We start from the raw sequence: 24,254 nt of genomic DNA, 5'->3' as shown, positions 1-24,254 counted from the left end.
ATCAGATCCCATTTCCCAAACTATAAAACAATAAAACCTAATGGATTTATCTAAACTTTATCCTACTTACAGACTGTGAAGAGTATTTTCTTAGAGGGAGACATCATGTCACCTTCAATGGCTGGAGAGAAAAGCTACTCAGGAGAAAGGAGGGAAAAACCCAAAAATTCCTTTGTCCCAGTTTGAAATTCCTACCTACATTTCTATTGGCTGCCTGACACCTGGTTTAGGTAAGATAGGGTATGTCTACACTACAAAGTTAGTTCGAACTAACGGACGTTAGTTCGAACTAACTTTAATAGGTGCTACACTAGCGCTCCGCTAGTTCGAATTTGAATCGAACTAGCGGAGCGCTTAGTTCGAACTAGGTAAACCTCATTTTACGAGGACTAACGCCTAGTTCGAACTAGCTAGTTCGAACTAAGGGCTGTGTAGCCCTTTAGTTCGAACTAGTGGGAGGCTAGCCCTCCCCAGGTTTCCCTGGTGGCCACTCTGGCCAACACCAGGGAAACTCTATGCCCCCCTCCCGGCCCCAGACCCCTTAAAGGGGCACGGGCTGGCTACGGTGCCCGTGCCAGGTGCAAGCCTGCCAGCACCCAGCTAGCAGACCCTGCACCTGGCACGGCACAGAGCCACCCACCCGATGCCCCCAAGCCCACCCCCTCTTGCCGGGACCAGGCTGGCGGCTCCCGGGAGCTTGCCCTGGACCGCAAGAGGCGGGCACCTTCCTGGGCTAGTGCGGACATCGTGGACCTCGTCCACGATCTCCGCACTAGGCACAGGAAAGTGGCCGTCTAGGGCAGGAGAGCTGCCAGCCTGGCCACCCAGGACCAGGTGTGCATGAAAATCAAGGGGGTCCACTGAGACCCCCGACACTGAGCCCTGAGCTTACAATGGCCGTCCTGGGTCAGACCAAAGGTCCATCTAGCCCAGTAGCCTGTCTGCCAACAGCGGCCAACCCTAGGGACCCTGGAGGGGATGGACCGAAGACAATGACCAAGCCATTTGTCTCGTGCCATCCCTCTCCACCCTTCCACAAACTTTGGGCAGGGACACCACTCCTACCCTCTGGCTAATAGGACTCCATGGACCCAACCTCCATGACTTTATCTCACTTCCCTTTAAACTCTGTTCTAGTTGTAGCCTTCACAGCCTCCTGCAGCAAGGAGTTCCACAGGTTAACTATTTGCTTTGTCAACAACAACAACAACTTTCTCTTACTAGTTTCAAGCCTGATACCCATTCCTTTCCTTTGGTGTCCTCTAGTCCTTCTTTATGGGAACTCAGGAAGAACTTTTCTGAATGCACCCTCTCCACCCAACCCCTGCTTTTAGAGACCTCTATCCTGTCCCCCCTCCGTCTCCTCTTTTCTAAGCTGAACAGTCCCAGTCTCTGTAGCCTTTCTTCATCTGGGACCTGTTCCCAACCCCTGATCATGTTAGTTGCCCTCCCCTCTCCCAGCCTTTCTCTTCCCCTCTCCCACCTCCTTTTCCCAGTCTCCTCCAGTTTTTTTTCAATAAAGACAGAGTCAATGTTGGAAGAAACGTTATCTTTATTTTGTACATCAATAAGAAGGGGGGCTAAGGAAGGGTAAGTGGAAGGAGGTGAGGGAGGAATGGGGTACGAGCCCTCGATGGGGAGGACTGGGCTGGCTCTGCGGGCTTCTGGGGGTGGAAGCTCTCCTGCAGCCCCCCAATTACTCCCTCTCCCCAGATGGCAGCCTGCGGCAAGTGCAGCCGGGCTGATGGCCGAGTGGTGTGATGTGCCCAGTGTGGGCACTCAGGGCACTCCAAGCCAGAACTTCGTTGCAAGCGGGGCACCCCTTAGAACTGTGTGTCCGGGGTGGGGGTCGGGACCCTTTAAGCGCAGCCCTCTGCTAGCCTGAGACAGCATCTCCATGCTCTAAGTCCTCCTTTTATGCCCTGCCGGCACTGCTTCCGGCCATCCTTAAGCCCTGTTCAGAGTCCACTCAATGTGGACTTGCTAGTTCGAACTAGCAAAACGCTAGTTCGAACTAGTTTTTAGTTCTAGATGCGTTAGTTCGAACTAGCTTAGTTCGAATTAACTAATTCGAACTAAGTTAGTTCGAACTAGCGCTGTAGTGTAGACGTACCCATATTTATTTAACTCCTTAGTCCCCAGGATGCTGGCTAACCCTCATGATCATGACAGGGTCTCAATGGTAGATCTGAATGAAAACCAAGGGCTTTAGAGATTAACTTGGGGAGAGCACTGTCAATACAAGTGTCAGTAGAAAGCATGCAGGTGGCTTGCTCAAGCAATAGGGATTGCTGAAGCAGCACACAGACAAGGAGACACTGTCGTCTGAACGAAAAACAATGTAAGAGGTTACAAGCCTTAGTCAAGTCTTCATTATTTCAGCTTATTTTGTCTCTGTTTTTGAGCAATGTAGGCAATTTAAAAACATGAGCATACTTGAAACTCACAAAGCAAGTACGGGGGGAATTCATCTATCATATTCTACAGCATTAGCTAAAGTAGTGCAATGGTAGTAGAAAGAAATTTCAGAACTGAGATTTTATCTCTTGAAATTACATCTGTTTTATCATTTCTAATAAAGCTATTAATTATGATTTGTTCTAATACAACAGCACCAGATGTTTCTAACAGATTAATTAAGTAGTAAAAAATGGGGAATTGACAAATGATCATTTGAACAGTTATATAGATGAATTAGTGAAAATTCTTTAGTTTCAGAGGACCATTTTTAAAGCGTGGCTACTTCTGGCATCTCTCAATGATGGACACTGTACTCCTGCATAACTCTAAATGTCTAGAATGTATTGTCTGTTCACCAAATTCTCCAGCTGTTTAATAAGTCTACTCTTAAATAATTCAGGGTGTCTTCTTTTTAAAACCAGTTTTATATTCCCAAAGCCTCTTATTTAATTAAGTCATATTATTTGTGATGTAACTGGGAAACAATAAAGAAGACTATAAAATATTTTTTTTTCTTTTTCACACTAAACAGAAAAATGGCAAAATAATATTATAATATTTGATTTTTAACTTCCAAAAAGGGGTTTGCAAATAACAGGGAGAAAGATCAAGGAGCAGTTTATTATGTTCTTTTGAAACAAAAATATCCACATTATTTGCTTACTATGTGATTATACTCTTACAATACTATATTTTATACACATAAACACAAAGTAAAAACCATGAAACATAGTGTAGTAAGAGTATAAATACATAATAAGCAAATATAACAAACAGATTGACACTTGTGGTGGATTTTTTATTTCAAAAGAACATACTACTATTTGTATTAGTATTTATCTAACAATTTAATCAAATGCTTGTACTACAGAATAAGCAATCATTATAAGGTGCCATCATCATGGGATTTTAGCCAAGATATTTTTACTAAAGTAATTAGAAATTAAGTACAAAAACCCCATGAACCCCTTTGAAGATGCAGAGGAACATGTGTGTGTATGAGCATAAAGCTTTTTTTTTGTAAAATAATTTCATATCATGGCAGGTATTAGTAATTAGTCAACTCTGCTAAAGTGAGGTTTGGCTGGCTATTTTAAACATGGCAAAGCATTGGCAATTTAAGGCTGTGTCCAGACTCAGGGGTTTTTTCAGGAAAAGTAGCCTTTTTCCGAAAAAACTTCACCTGCGTCTAGACTGCAGCCGCGTTCTTTCGAAATTAAATCGAAAGAACGCGGCTTTTCTTTCGACGGCGGTAAACCTCATTTCACGAGGAAGAACGCCTTCTTTCGAAAGTGCTTCTTTCGAAAGAAGGCGTTCTTGAATGTAAATAGGGCTTCTTCGAAAGAGAGCATCCAGACTCACTGGGTGCTTTCTTTCGAAAAAGCGGCTTGCTCTTTCGAAAGTTCCGCGTGCAGTCTAGATACTCTCTTTCGAAAGAGGCTTGCAGTCTAAACATAGCCTAAGAGAGAGGCCAAATTTAAGAGGCTTTGGTTTGTGGGATAAAACTGATAAACTAACAGAATAGAACAAAGAAACAAGATTTAATTTTAAAATCTAATTTATAAATGTAAAATATATAATCCCAGAATCTCTGTAAGTACCTTCCTTAATTTTTACTACATATGTATCAAGATGATACACGAGGCTCGTGAAAAGGTGAAAAATTTAGCAGTTTATAAAATATTAATTCCAGTGTCTCCTGCATGCTTATTCTCAAATCCATGTTGTTCTTGGGATCCGGATATGTGATTTAGAGCAAACCACAGGCTACAAAGTGAATACATTCTAACAACTGCAATTGGATACCAACCACAACAACCTTGAGCATTTGAGTAGTTATCAATGGGAAGGGAAATATTTTAAGGATCTCGTGAGGGCCTATGTGTATATGTAACACCCATTCATTTGATGAGGAGTCTCAGATACGAGGTCTGAAATTCATTCTGAGACTTGCCTCTGAGCTTCTGGCAGGCCAGCTGGGACCATTTCAGTCCTCAAGATGGGCAGACATGATATTGGTTTCAGAACTGTTGCATACAGAGTTGTAGAAGAAGTTATAAGGAAAGGCTGCCACAGAATGGGAGTAATGCTCATTTTTCAGGCATATCAAGAAATCACCACAACATTCACAGCCAACTTGAAGCTGCACATAAATCAGCAACATACAGCACTGGAGCGAACATTAAATATTACATTACCACTGATGGGGCCTCCTTGACTGGGTGCCTGCGCATGTGCATGAGAAATCATGTGGTTATGGGTTTATAGGTCTCTCTGAACTGGCCTGAATGGAGTCCAAAAGAGAGAATGTTCCCACCAATCTTGTCTACAAGCATTTCCCAAAGGAATCAGCCACATATCACAGCATCTCAGCAACAGTTCATTCCAAGTTTTCTTGCTCAACACAATATAAGAAGCAAAATATTTCTGTCAGTAAGGAGAAACTTACATTGTGCCTTTGCCCCAACTAATAGGTCTGGTGATATGCTAAAGTAGAGCTGTGACTCACGACCAGAAGCATGTGGATTTTTTTCTGCGTTTGTTTTTCAAACTCTAAACTGAAGTTACTGGTGATGCAGTACTAAGAATGAAATTCAAAAGCTGAGAAGAATGAGAAAATTTATTTGCTATTTGAAACCAAGTGTAACAGGAGGCCATGTTTTACTTACATATTTGGATTTTTATTTTGTGCATCCAGCACGTGGTAAATACATTTTATTTAATAATTGCTGTTCTGATGTGCAGTATAATATACCTGCTCCCTACCCTGAAGCCAACAATATACCTTTTGCCAATCCCATGAAAAACTACACACATTCACCAGATTCTAAACTATGGAAAAATCTCAATTAGCACAAGTCAGTTGAGACATGCTCAAGAACGCAGGTGATGAGTCCATCTGTACTTGAATGTAGGGTAGGGAAGACAAGGAGACAGGGATTGGATGAACAAAGAACCTAAGGAAAGTGACTGGGAGCTAAGGGGAGGGGAAGATGGACTCAAATAGAGATACTGCTGGGAGAGTAGAACTGGGACTGGGTTAAGGGGCTTGGAGTCAGGAGAGAAAGAGACGGGATCAAGCTGGAAAGGACAATGGGAAAAAAACTAGTCTGATTTGTAGGGAAACCGGAATCACAAGTGTCTTTGACCCTCCAAAACCCAGAAAGGAACTCAAAGTTCCTAAATCTTTCCTTAGAGCAGATACCGTGAACCACCTAGAAAAATGGGTGTTAGACGACCACTAGTGCTGCTCCACAAAGAGGCTAAATAGCCTACTACTGCTCAAATGGCAGAGTTCCATGCTCAGGATCTACAAAGTTCTAACCCTGCTGATGAGCCATGAGAAGTCAATATGATTCCACATGATGAAACTTTAGTTTTTTCCAGTGTTTTTTAACAACTTGGGAAATGACACAATAGGTTACATTAAAAGAAAATTATTAAGTTTGCAAAGTCAAGCACTCAAAAGCTAGGAAATGCCGGAATTAAAGCTGTCATTGTGCAACCTTCATTAAACCCACTCCTCTCCTTATTTGTACCCATTGTAATAAATTACATGCTCCGATACTATTTTTTCCATGAAGTCACCACTTCATGCAGTGTATTACATGGACCTGCCCCAGCTCTCACTGAATGAGCAGTTATTCAGTATTTTGTTTTTTCCTCACCATTCAGTGTATGCCCACAGGCCTTCTTTTACTGCACTCTATTCAAACCATGCTCAGAAAACAGAATTACTAATTTCTTCAAGCATTATTATGGTGCTTATCACTTTAGAATGGAAGTATTTTACAATGTTAGTTGATTTATTTTTCCAGCACTCCAGTGAGGAGAGATGATATTATTATACCCATAAGAAAATTAAATACAGGACTATGTAGCACTTTAAAGACTAACAAGATGGTTTATTAGATGATGAGCTTTCGTGGGCCAGACCCACTTCCTCAGATCAAATAGTGGAAGAAAATAGTCACAGCCATATATACCAAAGGATACAATTTAAAAAAAATGAACACATATGAAAAGGACAAATCACATTTCAGAACAGAAGGGGGATGCGGGGGGGGGGGGGGGAAGGAAGGTGAATGCCAGTGAGTTAATGATATTAGAAGTGGGGAAGGGTAGATGTCTGTGAGTTAATAGTATTAGAGGTGATAATTGGGGAAGCTATCTTTGTAATGGGTAAGATAGCTGGAGTCTTTGTTAAGTCCCTTGCGGAGAGTGTCGAATTTTAGCATGAATGTCAGTCCCCTGCTAAAATAGCACTATATAGCTATTTAAATGGACAGAGCAGAGCTCCACTAACAAATGTCAGTTATCAGTGCTCACAACGTCTACAAATCAGACCCTACTACATGAAACTGAAGGCCCTTTTAATCCAGTAGCCTTACTTTTCTTACCAGCAATGTAATTTGTTCCACTGTTCACCTCCAAACATCTTTCATTAAACTACTTTAATAGAATAGGGATGTCAAGGACTAGTGGACTAGTCGACTATCCCATAAGCAAATGCTTATTGGAAAGTCGACAGGATAGTCAACTAGTTGCTTCCCCTCCCCCCTTGCTGCCTCTATCAAATAGAGGCAGCAAGGGAGGGGTAGAGAGGGGTACTTTAAAGCTGCAGTGCAGCATGGAGCCTGGGGTCCTAGGCTCCATGTAGCACTGCTGCTTTGAAATGCCGCAGTGGCGTTTCAAAGGGGCAGCACTGCACAGCTGATCCCGGGCTCTCTGAGGCATTGCTCCTTTGAAATGCTGCCACAGCGTTTTAAAGTGGCGGCACTGCCCCTTTGAAATGCTAGGGTGGCGTTTCAAAAGGGCAGTGCCACCTGAAGCTTAGGATCAGCTGTGCGGTGCTGCCCCTTTGAAACACTGTGGAGCCCAGGGTCAGCTGGAGAATCCCCAGCTGATCCTGGGCTCCATGCAGCACTGCCCCTTTGAAACAGCGCTGTGGCGTTTCAAAGGGGCAGCGCTGCACTATTGACTAATCGAATAGTCAATGAAAAAATATATCAACTATTTGATTAGTGAATTACTCAATACTTAATATCCTTATTATAGATTCTTATACTGCCCTCATTACAGTTCCACTAGGGCATTATATGACATTGCTTACATCTGTCACCCATGGTCTGTTTTCTCTCTTATCCGCTCCCCAGAAGGAATTTGTTTGTCTCCAACTTGTACAATTTGATTGGGAGTCTAATGCTATTTGGTGTTTCTCTTGTAATCGTATCAATGAATCCTAATATCAGCTTTTCTATCAAACAAAACAAAACAAATCATGTTTCTCATCTTCCTGGTCTCAGACAAATGCTTCAAAACGTAAATTTTTCTCCATAGGTAGAAAAACTGAAGGGCAAATGTAAAAGATTTCCAAATATTTTTGAAATCTCATGATTTTGAACCTGGTCTCATGAATTGTGGGGCTCAACTCATGATTCTTCTCTAGCTGTAGTTGGCAATGCAAGAGAGGAGGGGAGGGTTTTTTTTGTATGTCATACATCTATTAGAAAATGGAATATACAAAACAGGATTAGCACTGGTGGTGTAAAGTTACAACATTCCCATTAAGTTTACTGAAGAATTCTGCATGAGTAAATTCCACATGTTTGAACATATAAGAAAATAAACCAGCATTAAAGATGTTTGACTTCTCTGTTTTAAAAACTCTATTTTTAAAATAAACTCAGACAATATTTATTTGTTCTGGCTCTATAACAAAGTCTTGAACTCAAGATGTTTTTATTTTAGCACCTGTTTTTAAACATGAAGCTCTCCTCAGAATTGTGCCAGTTGACAAGACCAAGGAAGGTAATAAGTCCAATGAATGTAACTATTCAGCAGGATTGTTACCTGCTATGATAGGTACACTTTGCAAAATAGTTCGTTTTTAGCTACCAGTTTTTCAGACAACTTTGATGAGAAAGAGTCCCCTAATTATATGGTGCATAAGGAAATAGCTTAAACTTTTTTCACCTGGAGGAGAGTGGGTTAAGATATTGTCTTTCCTGCAGCATTCCTTCCACTTTCACCTCACGGGAGCACAGGAAATGAATGTAAGAACTCAATCTCACAGCCAAAGAGGAATGACCAATTAAATCTGTGATTGCCTTGGGGAAAATTGGAGAGTAAATAAACCTAAAATGCAGGAACATACTTTCCTGATATCTTTTACATCTAAACGTTCACATGAGGAATTTTATTTCTGACAATACTGATCAGTGATGCTAGATCCATAAAATGACAGCGAATATCTGATTGTTAAGGAGTAGTTGACTATTGGATAAGCAAATGCTTATAGCATAGTCGAGTCAACTAGTCAATTCCACCCCCCCCCCCTGCTGACTCTATCAGATAGAGGCAGCAAAGGGGAGGGGGAAAATGGGGTACATCAAAGTGGCAGCCCTTCACAGCTGATCCCTGGCTCAGCTGCACAGTGCTGCCCCTTTGAAATGCTGCTGTAGGCAGCACCGCATGGAGCCCAGGGTTTACTCTGTGCAGTACTGTTTTGAAATGCCAAGGCTGCGTTTCAAAGGGGCAGCACAGCAGGGAGCCCGGGGTCAACAGGGGACTCCCCAGCTGATCCCGGGATCCGCGCATTTCTGAGGAACCCAGGATCAGCTGGGGAGTCCCCAGCTTATCCCTGGTTCTGAGGAAATGCGGCATGGAGCCCAGAATCAGCTTGAGAGTCCCTTGCTGACCCCGGGCTCTATGTGAAATTTCAAAGAAGCAGCGCAGCATGGACCCCGGTGTCAGCAAGGGACTCTGAATTCCCTGCTGACCCCTGGCTCCATGCTGACACTTCCGCTTTGAAATGCACAAGAGCCCCCACTGGGGACTCTTGTACATTTCAAAGCAGGCACCCGTGTGCAGCACAGAGTCAGCAGACTTCCCGCTGGCCCCGGGCTGTGCGTGGAGTTCCGCATTCCTCCTTTGAAATGTACAAGAGCTTCAGTGGGGCTATGGTAGCCCTACTGGGGTTCTTGTACATTTCAAACGAGGAATGCAGAAGTGCCTATCGACTACTCAACTAGCAAATTCATCATTAGTTAACATCCCTAATCTGAATATGAGGGGGCAGAGGGTGTTGGTAATTTTTTAATGCACCTAAGATTATGGCAATACTACAGAGCTAACAGCACCACTTCCGTTGGTATAATGAAACTTCCTCCAACCAGCAACACTAGCTATGCAGACAGGAGGTTCTCCTACCGTAAAACTTATGTCAGTTATATTTTTTTCATACCCCTGACTGACAAAAATGGTAAGTCATACAATCATAGAATACTAGAAGTAGAAGGGACCTCAAGAGATCATCAAGTTCAGTCCCCTGCCCTCATGGCAGGATTGAGCACCATCTAGATCATCCCTGATAGATGTCTATCTAACCTGCTCTTAAATATCTGCAAAATGATGGAGATTCTACAACCTCTCTAAGCAATTCTTTCCCATGTTTAACCACCCCGACAGTTAGGAAGTTTTTCCTAATGTCCAACCTAAACCTTCCTTGTTAGAATGTACACCCATTGCTTATTGTCCTATCCTCAGAGGTCAAGGAGGCCAATTTTTCTCCCTCCTCCTTGTAACACCCTTTTAGGTACTTGAAAACTCCTATCATGTCCCCTCTTAGGCTTCCCTTTTCCAAACTAAACAAACCCAATTATTTCAGTCTTCCTTCATAGCTCATGTTTTCTGAATCTTTAATCATTTTATTGCTCTTCTCATTTCTCCAATTTCTACTATTCTTGCTTGAAATGTGGTACTCAGAACTGGGCACAATACTCCAATTGAGGCCTATTCAGCACAGAGTAGAGCGGAAGAATGACTTCTCATGTCTCGATCACAATACTACTGTTAAAGCACCTCAGAATCATGTGTGCTTTTTTTGCAACAGTGACACACTGTTGACTCATATTTAGCTTGTGGTCCACTATGACCCTTAGATCCCTTTTTGCAGTACTCCTTCCTAGACAGTCACTTCCCATTGTGAATGTGTGAAACTGATTGTTCCTTCCTAAGTGTAGTAATTTGCATTTGTCCTTATTAAACTTCATCCTATTTACTCAGACCATTTCTCCAGTTTGTCCAGATCCTTTTGAATTATAACACTATTCTTCAAAAACCCTTGCCACCCCTCCCAGCTTAGTATCATCTGCAAACTTAATAAATGTACTCTCTATGCCATCTAAATTTTTTATGAAGATATTGAATAGAACTGGTCCCAAAACTGATCCCTGAGAAATTCCACTTCTTATGATCTTGCAGCATTAATCACTACTCTTTGAGAATGGTTATGCAACCAGTTATGCATCCACCTTCTAGTAGCCCTATCGAGCTTGTATTTTCCTAATTTATAGCTAAGAAGGTTATGTGAAACCATATCAAATACTTTACTAAAGTATATGTATATTGCATCCACTGCTTCTTTCTTATCCGCAAGACTTGTTATCCTATCAAAGAAAGGTATCAGATTGGTTTGACATGGTTTGTTTTTTACAAATCCATGTTGGCTGTTAGCTTATCACCTTATTTTCTTCCAAATGCTTGCAGATTAATTTCTTAATTATTTGTTCCATTATCTTTCCTGGCATAGAAGTTAAGCTGACTGGGTCTGTAATTACTTGGATTGTTCTTATTTATGGTTTTATAGATGGGAACTATATTTGCCCTTTTCCAGCCTCCTGACTTCTATGACTGTTCAATGATGATAGCTAATGGCTCAGGTACCTCCTTTATCAGTTCCTTGAGTATTCTAGAATCCATTTCATCAGGCTCTGGTGACTTATAGACATCTAACTTCCCAAAGCTCTGGTCTACACTAGGGCAAAATAACTCCACTTATGTCAAATTTGTAAGCAGAGTGTCCACACTACTAAGTGCTTTATTTTGAAATAACAGGCCATTTATTTCAAAATCTGTACTACTGCTTTTCTTGGGGAATAATGCTAATTTCAAAATAGTTGTTCTTTTCCTAGTTTAACTTCTAAACCAACCTTATTTCCAGTAGCATTCACTATGGGTATGTCTACACTACCCCGCTAGTTCGAACTAGCGGGGTAATGTAGGCATACCGCACTTGCAAATGAAGCCCGGGATTTGAATTTCCCGGGCTTCATTTGCATAAGCGGGGAGCCGCCATTTTTAAAACCCCGCTGGTTCGAACCCCGTGAAGCGCGGCTACACGGGGCACGAACTAGGTAATTCGAACTAGGCTTCCTAGTTCGAACTACCGTTACTCCTAGTGAAATGAGGAGTAACGGTAGTTTGAACTAGGAAGCCTAGTTCGAACTACCTAGTTCGTGCCCCGTGTAGCGGCGCTGCACGGGGTTCGAACCAGCGGGGTTTTAAAAATGGCGGCTCTCCGCTTATGCAAATGAAGCCCGGGAAATTCAAATCCCGGGCTTCATTTGCAAGTGCGGTATGCCTACATTACCCTCCTAGTTTGAACTAGGAGGGTAGTGTAGACATACCCTATGTTAGGCATCCACCAACCTTCTTGGTTAAAACTGAAACAAAGAAGTCATTAAGCACCTCTGCCCTTTCCAAGTTTTTCCTGTTACTGTTTCTCTCTCTTCATTAAGCAACGGGTCTACCCTGTCCTTGGGCTTCCTATTGCTTCTAATATATTTGTAGATCTCAGGTGCATTTGAAAATCTTACCATTTATGTTGAAGTTTGAGACATGGATCCAGTCAACTGTGCATGTAAGTGGTTCTATTGAAATTAAGTATATCTAAGGGTGTGTCTAGACTACACCTCTCTGTCGACAGAGAGATGTAAATTAGGCATGTCAAAATTGTTAATGAAGCAGGGATTTAAATATCCCATGCTTCATTAGCATAAACATGGCCACTGCTTTTTTCAACACGGAGCTTTTAAAAAAAACCAGCAGTCTAGACACAGATCTGTTGAAAATAAACCCTTTTTCGACAGATCCTATAAATCTCATTTTTTGAGGAATACAGGATCCGTCGAAAAAGGGTTTATTTTCGACATATCCTGTCTAGACTGTCATTTTTTTTTTCTGAAAAAGCTCCATGTCGAGAAAAAGCAGTGGCCATGTTTATGCTAATGAAGGGATATTTAAATCCCTGCTTCATTAGCAATTTCAACGTGCTTGATTTGCATCCCTCTGTCGACAGAGAGGTCTAGACGTAGCCTCTGTGTTTCTGGCATCAAATCGAGATATTATCGAGGAAGTGAGGGCTAGAGTAACAGTGACTAAAAAAACCAGGGAAGGTACGGAGGCTAGTTTATTGAACAATATGCTTTTTTAAAAGTTGTATTTTTTAAAAAAATGGGTTATCTTCACTGAGATCAATAAATTTGATATTAACTCCCTCCCCATTCACCAATTTGATCAGCACTGCTGGAAAATAAAACAAAATCAGCTTGCAAGCAGTAGTACCCCAAGATACTGAAAAGCATTTCCTTGGTTGTAGCTTCCTCCACCTGCTTGCTGCATTTTGCCAAATTTATGATTACAAACTCTGTTAGGATAGTTACTGTATCTTATTATATGTCTTTACAATCCTAGCACATCAGGGCTGCAATCCAAACAGAGGGCTCTGGGCACTAATACAATAATTAAATAATTAAGCAATCTTTCTCAGAGTCATGGAGATCAGTAAACTCAGATCACTGAATGACTTTTGATGGCTCTATAAATGTATTTCCTAAATCCGCACACTGGTTATTTGGCACAACTGAAGGTAAACAGAATTAGTAGAAATACTGTTATAAATATACAATTGGGTGGTGTCTGGTTAAAAATAATCTTATGCTAAAAAGGAATGTTATGGTCAAAAGTTACCTTACATGACCAAATAAACGACCACTAGCCAAGTATTCAGTGCCTAAATAAGCACCAAACATCCTTCTATGTAAGCTTGGATGTAGGACATTTATTCCACCATCATTATAACTGTTAAAAGTATTAGTGACATAAATCTTAAAAAAAAGGCAAATGCCCAACTATGTATAATACAGTCTCATAATTTTAACAGACTCTCTCTAGTATTACAGGGTGCGTTTTGCTTTACAAATGGATGAGACAATACAGCGCTGGAAGATTCACTTAACCAAGCCTCCATTAACATCTGCAAAAGAAGGCACACATTCAACAACTGAAAAAAAATCCTATTTATTTTACAGTTAGTTAGGTAAATACATTCTCCCCTTCCCCCAGACAATTTATATATGTATATATACACCCACACTTCCCAAGTGGCTAGTCTGCATTTTAAATTAGAACGTATGACATGTTCCAAGTAGGAGGAACAGTGCTAAAAACTGCTTCAAGTTCATAGCTTATCCACAGCTATTCCATGCCATCTGTGTCGCCTCAACATTTCCCCAAGCTTTGACCAGCAATGTGATAGCAGTATCTTAACAAGAAACTGAAACATTTTCTTCTCTTTTCCTTATGATTACAGGCTGGTATAGCATTTGACACAAAGAGTGAGTGACTGTGGAATCTAGAAGTTTGTTTCCTGTTTTAAGAAGACTTTCTGCTATCTTTAACCAAGGAAAAGGCTTTAACACTTTGTGACAAAAAGAACCATAGACTAAAATATTTATATTTTGTTAGTTAAAAAATATTGAATATGTTGACAGTCTAGAACAGGGGTAGTCAATAGGCAGACTATGGGACAAATCCAGTCTGCTAGATCAGCGTTTCCCAAACTACAGGGATACCGGGCCGCAGGAAAAAATACCGGGCCTCAGCATGGCTGCCAGAGTGTTCCGGGCTTCCGGACTGCTCGTGCAGTGCCGGGTTCCCCAAGCCCTCAGCCGGGCTGGGCGGATGCAGCCGTATGTTTCAGGCTCCCGGCAGAGGCATAGTGAGGGTTACCAGGTGTGCTCTTATTGCTGGCTGTGGAGGGGGGAGGGAGTGTTGGATATGGGCCGCAGGGAAGCAGGGTCGGGGCAGTGGAGCTGCCCGGGGGAGATAGGGAGGAGAACCGGCCAGCGGAAGCAGGGTTGGCTGGGGGTGGGTGGGGGGAGAACCGGCTGGAAGAAGCAGGGATGGCCGGGGGGGGGGGCGGGAGCAGTGGGGCTGGCCAGGGGAGATCGTGGGGGGGGGGGAGAAACTGGCTGGCAGAAGCAGGGCTGGTCGGGGGGGTGGGAGCAGTGGGGCTGGCTAGGGGAGATTGCGGGGGTGGGGGGAACCGGCCAGCGGAAGCAGGGCTGGCGGGGGCAGCAGGGCTTGCCAGGAGAGATCGGGGGAGAATCAGCTGGCGGGCACAGCAGGGCTAGCCCAGGGCGGGGGGAGGGAGGAGAGGAGGTGGGGGGCGGGGAGAGCAGAGAGAATCGGCCAGAGGGGAGCGGGACAGTTCAGGGCGCATAAAAATGTAAAAGCAGTGCCTTTTAAATATCCCCAGTGCTGACAGTGAGGTTTAAAGGCACTACAATGTGTCAGAATGGAGAGTACCTGGTGCATTCATAATCCGGAATGAGAATATGGATAAAAAATTCCAAAGATGGTGTCAGCTTTCTGAAAATAAATGAGCCCCTTTTCAATACACGATGTGGTGGTGCAGGGTTTTATTGGATTACAGTCCATTTTTCCAATCCATATTCTCTTAACTTGCTGGTAAGAATATTGTGGGTGGCCGTATCAAAAGCTTTGCTAAAGCTGGGGGTTTTGGGAGGACCAAAAACAATGTATTTGCATATTTGTCATTTGCTTAATGAATATGCAAATATGCAAATGAACGTTACCGGTCCTCTGAAAGCTCGTGAATGGATTTACTGGATTTACTGGTCCCTGTGTCAAAAAGTTTGGGAACCCCTGTGCTAGATGGTTTTCAATGCATCCCGAAAACTTTATTTACTTATTTTTATCATCATTTGTTATTATTGTTCCTAATTATTAATTATCATTAATTATTATAGTCAAAGTCTGGACCTTGACTGTCCCTAGACCTAGAAATTTAGACCTTAAAAAAAAAGTACAACCCTGGGTCTAGCATAATGTTTAGCTTGTAACATAAAATTTTAAGCAGAGAAATAAGACGAAGACATTGCCCAGGGTTTATAGGACAGCTTCCACCCCAAATTATTTTCCAAATGCTTGATATTTGATTAAACGTGGTCCATTCCAACACCATCATCAACACAAATGTGTTCTTTTCCATATGGGTATTTACTGTATATCAACTTCCTACCATATTATCCAGGCATCTGAAGTATTTATGTGCCACAGATTACTTTTATCCACAGGGCTGAGATAATTTAGCAGTATCCAGAGAACAACATAAAACATACGAAAAACTGGGAAAATCAACCCAACTCTTCTTTAATTTTTATGGAACATTTTTAACAGCTTTCTCTTGGTAACTTCCAAGAATGACCTCCTCCCCCTCACTGATTTCAATCTTATGTTGAGTATCTTTGTCAGAGCTGGTGATACATTCTGCATAAATGTCTTTTGAGCAATCACAGCCCTTCATAGGTTGTACGTAGTAGCGTTTTAACTGGTAAGTGCTCACCAGAAATCATAGAGACACCAAGTGTCCCTTCAGTGTGATACAAGTTAGGAAGAGAACTGCAAGACTAGCAAAACAATAGCTGTATCTCTTCAAACACATTTCACAGGACCAAAAGGGCAACATTTGTGACCATTTCATGAATATAGACTCTTATATCACTATTTGTAAAATTCATAAAATAACTCAAAAGGCAGCATTTTTGTAATTTCTGAAAGTTTATTTTGGACTGTATTTTAGATCCATAGAAAAAGATTCTCTTCATGGCGGAGTTATTTTTTAACTATTTCTACACTGATTGTACAGTAACATTATCTTGTAAAAAAGAGTACTCAAAACACCATTGATATGTTTCAGTAATCAGACTGAACGCTGAAATCTTTGGACAAAGAAATTCAGGGCTAAGGCTGAATTTTTTTTCTGAGAGTCAATGCTGTTGTCATTACATACTGCAAGCCCACAATGCTGAGCTTACGACACTACACATTCAAGATCATACTCTAATGGCTTGTCTACATAGGGAAACAGCACAGAATAGCTTTTGCAAAATAGCTCTCTTGGTGAACTCTGATCCCACACTAAGCTTTGCCTAGTTTAGACTAGCCCATTTTGGCATTCAATATGGAATAAGAGTATCTCCATGGAAAGTTACTGAGTAATAGTTATTGATTTTTAAATTCACAACTTATCTTATTACACAATCACTTCCCCAACGAAGCAAGCACTAAACCTACACTTTAACTTAGTCTTCCATGTGTGCCCACAGTTCCTTGTAATCAGTCAATGGTGCTCAGTGGCAGATTAGCCACTAACTAGACTAACAAAGCCCAGATCCAGGTGCCCTGGCCAATTGAGCAGCCCTGCACCCTGCTCTACCTGGTGCTCCTGCCAGGGTACCGGGGCTTGACTGGCTCTGCCTGGCCTGATGCTTCTGCCAGTGAGCAGGATCGGGGTGCTGGGGCTTTCCCTGCTCTCACAGCCCACCTGGCACTCTTGCCAGGAAGCAGGGGAAACCCCTGATCTCTGACCCCACTTCCCAACCAAAGCACCAGGCAGACTGAATGTGGGTGGGTCGGAGCAGGGCTACTCAACTTTGGAAGTCCCGGGGGCCACAATGATACTCACAACAAATGCCAAGGGCCGCAACGTAAATATGGTTGCAAATATATGCAAATATATGCAAATAGCTTCTTTCACACTGACAGGCATGAATACAAAGATTAAGGCAAGACTACACAACACACAGGCCCCATTTAAATCAGATCTGCTGATATTAATAAAATGTACTATTTACCCGATTTCCATTCATATGACAGCACTTTTAATGAGCAATGACAGTCCAGCAATTTAACTACTAAAACGCATATCAACAGAAGACCATTATATTGATTACTACCCAAGCCCCAACTCCAGCACAGACATTTCTCACCCTGGCCTCGCTGACTGGCTGCCCACCTCTGCCACTGCCTTCCCACCCCAAGTAGCTCCTGCGCACGGGCCAACATGGCCTGGCTCGGGGAGGCACTGCTGCTGTGGCAGATGTGGCAGGCATTCTCTGCCGCACCTTTTGCCGCACCCCCGCCCCTGGCCAGCAGCTCCTGAGCACAAGGCCTGGCTCAAAGCCATGAAGTTCGGTGCTTGGCTCAGTGCTGCCCCTGGAGCACCACGGGCTGCATGCAAAAGGGCCACAGACTGCATGTGGCCCACGAGCCGTGTGTTGAGTAGCCCTGGATTGGAGGGACTAAAGGTGAAAGAGATGAGAAGCCCCATTGGCTTTGGCTCAGGAGCACCACAAAACAGTAACCTGCTTCTGGTGGTGCTAATCGTGAAAGATATGATGAAGCTCACACACATACACCATGCCCTTATGGGACCCTGTTCAAATTAACAACACAACGGTTCATCCATACAGAGTAACTTGCAGGATCAGGACCAAAGCCACACCATTTTTCTAGCCGCGGCTCTGACCCTGCAAAGACTTACACAAGGCTTAGCTTTATGCAAAAGTCATTTATTTAAATGAATGTGTGTTCAGTTATGAATGATGTCATTCATTCAGGAAACAAACCTCTATATGTAACAATAACGAAGCATATGCAACTATATGTAACTATAACTAAGTGTATATGCCCAGTTAAAAAAGAAACTGCAATTTTCTGATAATTACTTCTTCTTACCCAGGGAAATTCAAATTTTATTCCTACTGAGAATGGGGAATATTATGGTGCAGTAACATTATTTTATTTTCAATAGCTATTTTAAAAGACTTCTTCTTTAATAAAAATACACCTGTATATACAAATTTTCAAATACACATTAAGTATATTTAAGTGTCCAGTCCCCATGATCAGGTGTTCAAATAAACATAGGTGTGTTTATTTAATGTGCTGTTACTGGATATAGACATAAACAAATGTGTGCATATATATGGAAGCTCATGCTTCACATGTAAGTTTACAGTTACATCCTGGCAAAACAGTGTATCTTGAGAAAGCCCACAGCAGTAGGGGGAAAATGAGGAAGAAGAAAACCACAAGCCCACCTCAGCTTCCCACCACCACAAAAAACAAAACCAAACCCTAAACCAAACAACCTCATGAAACAACATTCCAGAGTAGAGTCTGGTATAAATCTGAAGTCAACAGATATGTGTGTGTGTATATGTCTCCTGACCTAACAATTGTCCTTATTTCCAAGTGTGTTCACACAGAGATCATTCATCTTTCTGGTAGTAAGGGTGGATGAGAGGAAACGAGACTGTCAGCTAAATATGGGTTTACATTGGTTCTGTAGCAGAGTGTACTTATTTGGGAACATTACGCATTGGTCTAGAAATTAGCAAGGGAAGTAGGAAGTTTTATGTGTATAGGCCTAAAGGGAGAGGTTCCTAAATTTATTTCTTACCCCAATATCATCAGATTGACAACAATTCCTATTAGAGATTACCTACTTAATTATAGCTGATATTTTAAAACAAAACCATTTTTGTAATAACCTGAAAATATTTTTAGTTTTGATCACTTTAACATGTGAAAAACTAAATTCTTTTTGCTTGTGCTCTGAGTGCCTAACTCAAACAATGGCTGAGCAGATGGGGTTCTCATTGGAATTTAAAGTTACACTAACTTCTAAACTAAGCAGCCTAAGAAACTTAACTTCAACTGCAGTCCAAAATTTAGTTATTCTGAACATTACAAGCAACTGAAAATAAGGGGCTCACCAAGCAAGTTATCAACCCATCTCTAAAAATCACCAACTTAGTTACACATACAAGCTTAATAAGGAACGTACGAATAATTCCAAAGGACAACTTGTTGCAGAATAGAGTTTTGTATGAACATGGAACTGAAAATTATCTGACAGTGGCTATGAAAAAGAATGAAGAAAGAAAACAACATAATACTACTTAAGATAACTTACTGCATTAATCATGACCTCTGTTCACAGCAGCAATATATATTCAAAAAAGAGAATCATGTTGGAAACAGGATACCACTAGATGATCCATTGGTTTTTTGGGTTTTTTTCCCCCAGAACAATAATTTATGTTTCACAATATTTGTCAGAAAGCCCTATTTTTTTCCAGGACTGAAAATCACATGGGCAGAGAACAAGGATTTACAGAGACACCTTGTGGGTGAATTTTAGGGGAGTACAGGCCATGCAGCTGTGCTGCAGTGTATTCATAGACACTTGAGCCAGGCTTTGGGATGGTGGCTGCAGCCCATTGGTGGGAAACCTGCAACTCACAAGGGGCCTATAGGGGCTTTGTGTGTTACCCAAGAGACATTTTGTTTACCATTGCCCGTGAATGGGGTTGCCAGATTCCACTGGTTTCTGTCCACTCATTTTTTTCCCAAGGGTATGTCTAGACTACAAGCCTTTTTCTAAAGAGATCGTCTAGACAGCAACGAAGTGATCTGCCTTTTTTTGAAAGCGTTCTCTCGAAAAAAGGCATTCTTCCTCGTAAAATGAGGTTTACCACTGTCGAAAAAAAACACGTTCTTTCTATTTCATTTCCAAAGAACGTGACGGCAGTCTAGACACAGGTGACTTTTTTTGAAAAAAAGCCTATAGTCTAGACATAGCCCTACGGTATTACTAAAGTAACACACACTTCAAACATTGGCAGGTGAAGTGAAGAGCGTGCTGATTATACACAATGTTGACTGTGAGAGCCGTGTTCTCCCTCTGCATCCAATCAAAGCACTGCTACGGGTCAGTACGCACACCCAAAAAGTCTAAGTACACAATCAGTTTGCAAAACTCCTCTATCCTGAGAGACTGTCTTGGTTACAACAATCTTGCAGCCTATGGAGATAAAGGAGAGCCACTCATGTAAGCAACTCACTAGCCTATGTTGCTGCAGCCCTTCTGTGCCTATCAGGCATGAGATCCAGTCTCACTGAATCTCTTTGTTATTAGTATTAATATTACAGCATAAACATGGTTCTAGTAGTTACCGCCCAGGCTAGCAGACAGAGAACACTCCTCTATGCCAGCATGGCGAAGGTACTAATGGGGAAGATGGCACAGCTGCCCAGTCCCTTTTCCTGTGCCTCTCCCCAATGAAAGGCTATTTGAGAGCCTCCACTCCCCCACAAAAGGGGTAAAGTAAATCAAAGGAGGAATGTTTAGCTCCAGTTAACAATAATTATATAAGCAGTACCTGGCATATCCACAAATCCAGCCATGAATCCATTCCTACTTCCATTTGCTTTAATGTAAAGATCAATCAAAATTGCAATACAATGCAAACACCTGATCATTTATAAATGCATAGATCTTTCAGAATTGTTCATATTTAACTTTTATCAATAATATTTTTAAAAAGTATTCATGCTACGTTTAGCTTTGTAGGTTCACACGCAATTCAGGAGGTCATTTTCTTTATGTCTGTATTATTTCTGCTTTATGTCATATTTTAGAAATAGGATCATGAATGAATAAGGAACTGACACTCAGGTTATGTCTACACTACGCTGAAGTTTCAAAAGAAAGATCTTCTTCTGATTTCACTTTCCAAAGTGGAACTGTGGGTTGGCCATCCCTGAGGTTTACATGGCTTTTCGAAAAAGGGGAGTTTGCCAAAAAAAAGTGCATCCCGACTACTTTTTTTGTAATTTGCATATCCTCTCTCGAAACTTCAGCATAGTCTAGGTGAGCCCTTATTGCCTGATATCTGGTACTGACAAATGATGACAATGGGGCTGAAGTATTATGAGACTGTGTGTCACTGTTTACCAAGTTGACAAGGTTGTAACATGCAGCAATAGTCAATATAATTAAAATCATTCCAATGGACTCTTAATATGGCCAGTACAAATTTATACTTTGAATAAAACAGAGATATTTGCTAAGTATAGACTAAGCCATAATGAAGTTTGACCCAATACAATACGTTAATGATACTTTAAGCATAATAAGCCAAAGTCATTAAATAGGAACTTTCTGGACCTCATTATATTGCACTACAAATGACATTACATTTAATCAGAAACCTGAAACTAATTCAATTTACTTTATACAGAAAAATTCTGAAAAAAATAAATGTAAGCTTGTATATTTGTTTGATTTTTCAACATGCAATAAAATCAATTATTTCAATAAATTATAAGACTGAATGTAACAAATAGAAATAGCGGTATTACACTACATAACTGAAGTTTCTTTATTAATTAAGAACGTATTGCATATAAACAATCCTTATAGATGGACAACTGACTTGACAAGTTAAATATCTAACAGAACAAAACAAAACACAGATGCAGATACTTTTTTTTTTACTAATTTTCTGCAATTTCATTTTTATATACAAAACACAATAAGTTGTTCAGATGGTGCCAGAACTGTACAAATTCCTAATTAACACAAAAGAGACATATTGTAAGCCCCTTATGTCACACACTGATGAACAGTTTTTCACTCAAGTTATCTCCAATGACTTCAGTGGAGCGAACTCCTGAAAGTAACTGCTCACCAAAAACAGTAAGGTGTTCACAATATATGAAACTGCACTTCCTTACAAATGTATGCAGAAAAGCCATTTTTTAAAAGTAACACATCATGTACCCTACTCATAAGTTTAATCTTTTTTCCAATATTACCTCTCAGTCCTGAAAACAAAAAAAAATGTTCTTCACAAGCATAGTTTCCATCAAAGACAAATGTACAATACAATAGTAAGAAAAAAATCCAACCTGCTCTAATCTGTCTACTCCAAAATAACTTCCTCCCCATAATTAGTGTTTTTAACTTTTAGGGAGGAGCTTAAACACAGTGCAACTTGATTTAACAAGGGAACAAACAGTATAAATACCTCAGAAGGATACTTGAAATAACAGCTTCTGCTCTGTGCACCTGTGGCAGAAGAGCACCTCAGTAGGCTACTGGAAGACGACGACATATTTGGAACTCTACAATATTCTGGTATGCTATGCTTTCATTCAATTTCATTTCATTTCCACTTTTACTTATCCATGGGTTTGATTGAATTCAACTTTTTTTTCTAAATGTTGATAAATAACTATATTTATTTAAAAGGATGTTTTCTGTTTTTATTTATTTAAATTTTCACAGTTGGGCAAAATCACAGGTTTTAAGTATTTTTCAATTGTTATTGATTAAAATGTTGACATTTGCAGGTAATTATGGGAGACATAAGATAACAGTAGAGTCTAACAATAATAATTTAATGGCATATGTTGAGATTCAAAAGAATTAAAGAATTTAAACAATTTAAATAAAAATGGTTAACATCACATGTCAAAATATACAAAGTTAATAACCTTAAATCCAACTCTGATGAGTTTTCAAACAGCATTTTTCTTATTTTGCCTATCTGTAAATTGTGATAATTATAAATGGAAATATGTTTGTATCCATTTATGTATGTATGGCAAAATCAACATTTACCGATAAAAATCTAATTCTTTCTTATAAATCACAGACATTTCCTGGGGTTCTTTAACAGCAGGTGCATGTTTTCCTGCTGCCCAAAGGGAAATTACTTCCAAAAGATAAGGGTGAAATCTTGGCCCCAGTGACATCAATGTGGATTTCACTACTGATGTCAGTGAGGCCAGGATTTTACCCTTTATAAATAGAGCCCTAATTAGAATGAGGCAATGATGCCAAGTTACAATGCATATGAAAGAGACTTTGTCAAAATCTAGAGGTGTCAAGCTATACTTCTCCCAAACCTAGAGGTGGAAGCCTCAAGAGGCTGGTGTGCCTGTAACATTATAGAACTTAACAGCAAAAGTGACACTTTTTTTCTGAAAATAATTTAATATGTTGATTATATTGCATGAAAAATTAAAGAAATGTTGATTGGAAGAGCATGGCACAGAATATTATCTGATAAAACCACAGATTATATATATCTATACTTAAACTTAGTTAAGATATTTAACCACTTTCTCTGACTAAAATAGTTATACTTTAAGAACTCCACTAGAAATACAGAGTTGGGAGCTGTTTTGCATAAAGCAGTTCTGAACATGTAATGTTAACTATTTTAAATACAACTTATTTGTTCACTGCTGTGAAACCTGAACTGATAAACTTTTTTTAAAAGTAGAACAATCATTTGCCTAAGTATTTTTCCTTTTTACTGCAGAACAGATTGGGGAATATGCAGTTACAAATATCTATTCTGTTGCTGCTTTCTCTGAACATTGTCCATGGTGGTGATGGGTTTTTTTCTGAACGATATCAAACACAAGCCAGCATGAAAGGACCACGTTTCCTACCATTTAACGTAAAAAGTCAAGGTAAGTTAAATATCTTTTTAATAATATTACAAGCAGTTATTTCCTACATGTGTTCATTACAGTACAAATAATCGCTCTTGCTATTTACTATCAGTAATAACAGTTTAGTTTTATGAATGGTTACACTGTATTGACTAAGATTATCACTGCAGACAGAAATAGGGCAGGTTCTGACAGTAATGTCTAGAAAGAGACAAGATGCTACTTTCTTGGCTGAGAGGAAAGGGAAACTTCCATTTTGTAGTGCAATTAAATAAGAGGAAGAGAGAGCAGGCAAGCAATAGCAATTTTTAATTTTCCCAAAAAATTCAGGTGGTGTTTGGTCCTGCCATGATTGCCGGGGACTGGATTTGATGACCTTTCAAGGTTCCTTCCAGTTCCATGATTGCCATTTGGAATTTGTATATAAAGACACACTCATATCATCAAAAACAGCAATCAAATTGGACATTTCAATAAAATGGGTATTTCATTAGTAAGTCAGCTGAATATTAGTAATAGTCAGAGAAAAATGTAGGTGTACAATCATA

At 40.6% G+C, this 24,254-nt stretch overlaps 2 protein-coding genes across 6 annotated transcripts in view; one reads left to right on the top strand and one right to left on the bottom strand.

The window, feature by feature from the left end:
• The window catches only part of NT5DC1 (5'-nucleotidase domain containing 1), a 267,029-nt gene that overhangs the window by 198,221 nt on the left and 44,554 nt on the right, over positions 1-24,254 (bottom strand). The gene's annotated exons all lie outside the window — the stretch shown is intronic.
• Positions 1-24,254, top strand: part of COL10A1 (collagen type X alpha 1 chain) — a 70,419-nt gene that overhangs the window by 28,413 nt on the left and 17,752 nt on the right. Inside the window, exons 2-4 of one of the 3 annotated variants that reach the window (XM_075924014.1) lie at positions 73-230; positions 22,212-22,378; positions 23,571-23,724. In XM_075924014.1, the coding sequence (XP_075780129.1) occupies positions 23,586-23,724 (139 nt within the window). In that variant the 5' untranslated portion in view covers positions 73-230; positions 22,212-22,378; positions 23,571-23,585. The remainder of the gene's footprint in view (positions 1-72; positions 231-22,211; positions 22,379-23,570; positions 23,725-24,254) is intronic. The other 2 variants (XM_075924015.1, XM_075924013.1) reach the window with 2 other exon arrangements.

Source organism: Pelodiscus sinensis, chromosome 3 (assembly GCF_049634645.1).
Source record: "Pelodiscus sinensis isolate JC-2024 chromosome 3, ASM4963464v1, whole genome shotgun sequence".
Classification (NCBI taxonomy): domain Eukaryota; kingdom Metazoa; phylum Chordata; order Testudines; family Trionychidae; genus Pelodiscus; species Pelodiscus sinensis.
This window is presented reverse-complemented; position numbering and strand designations above follow the sequence as displayed.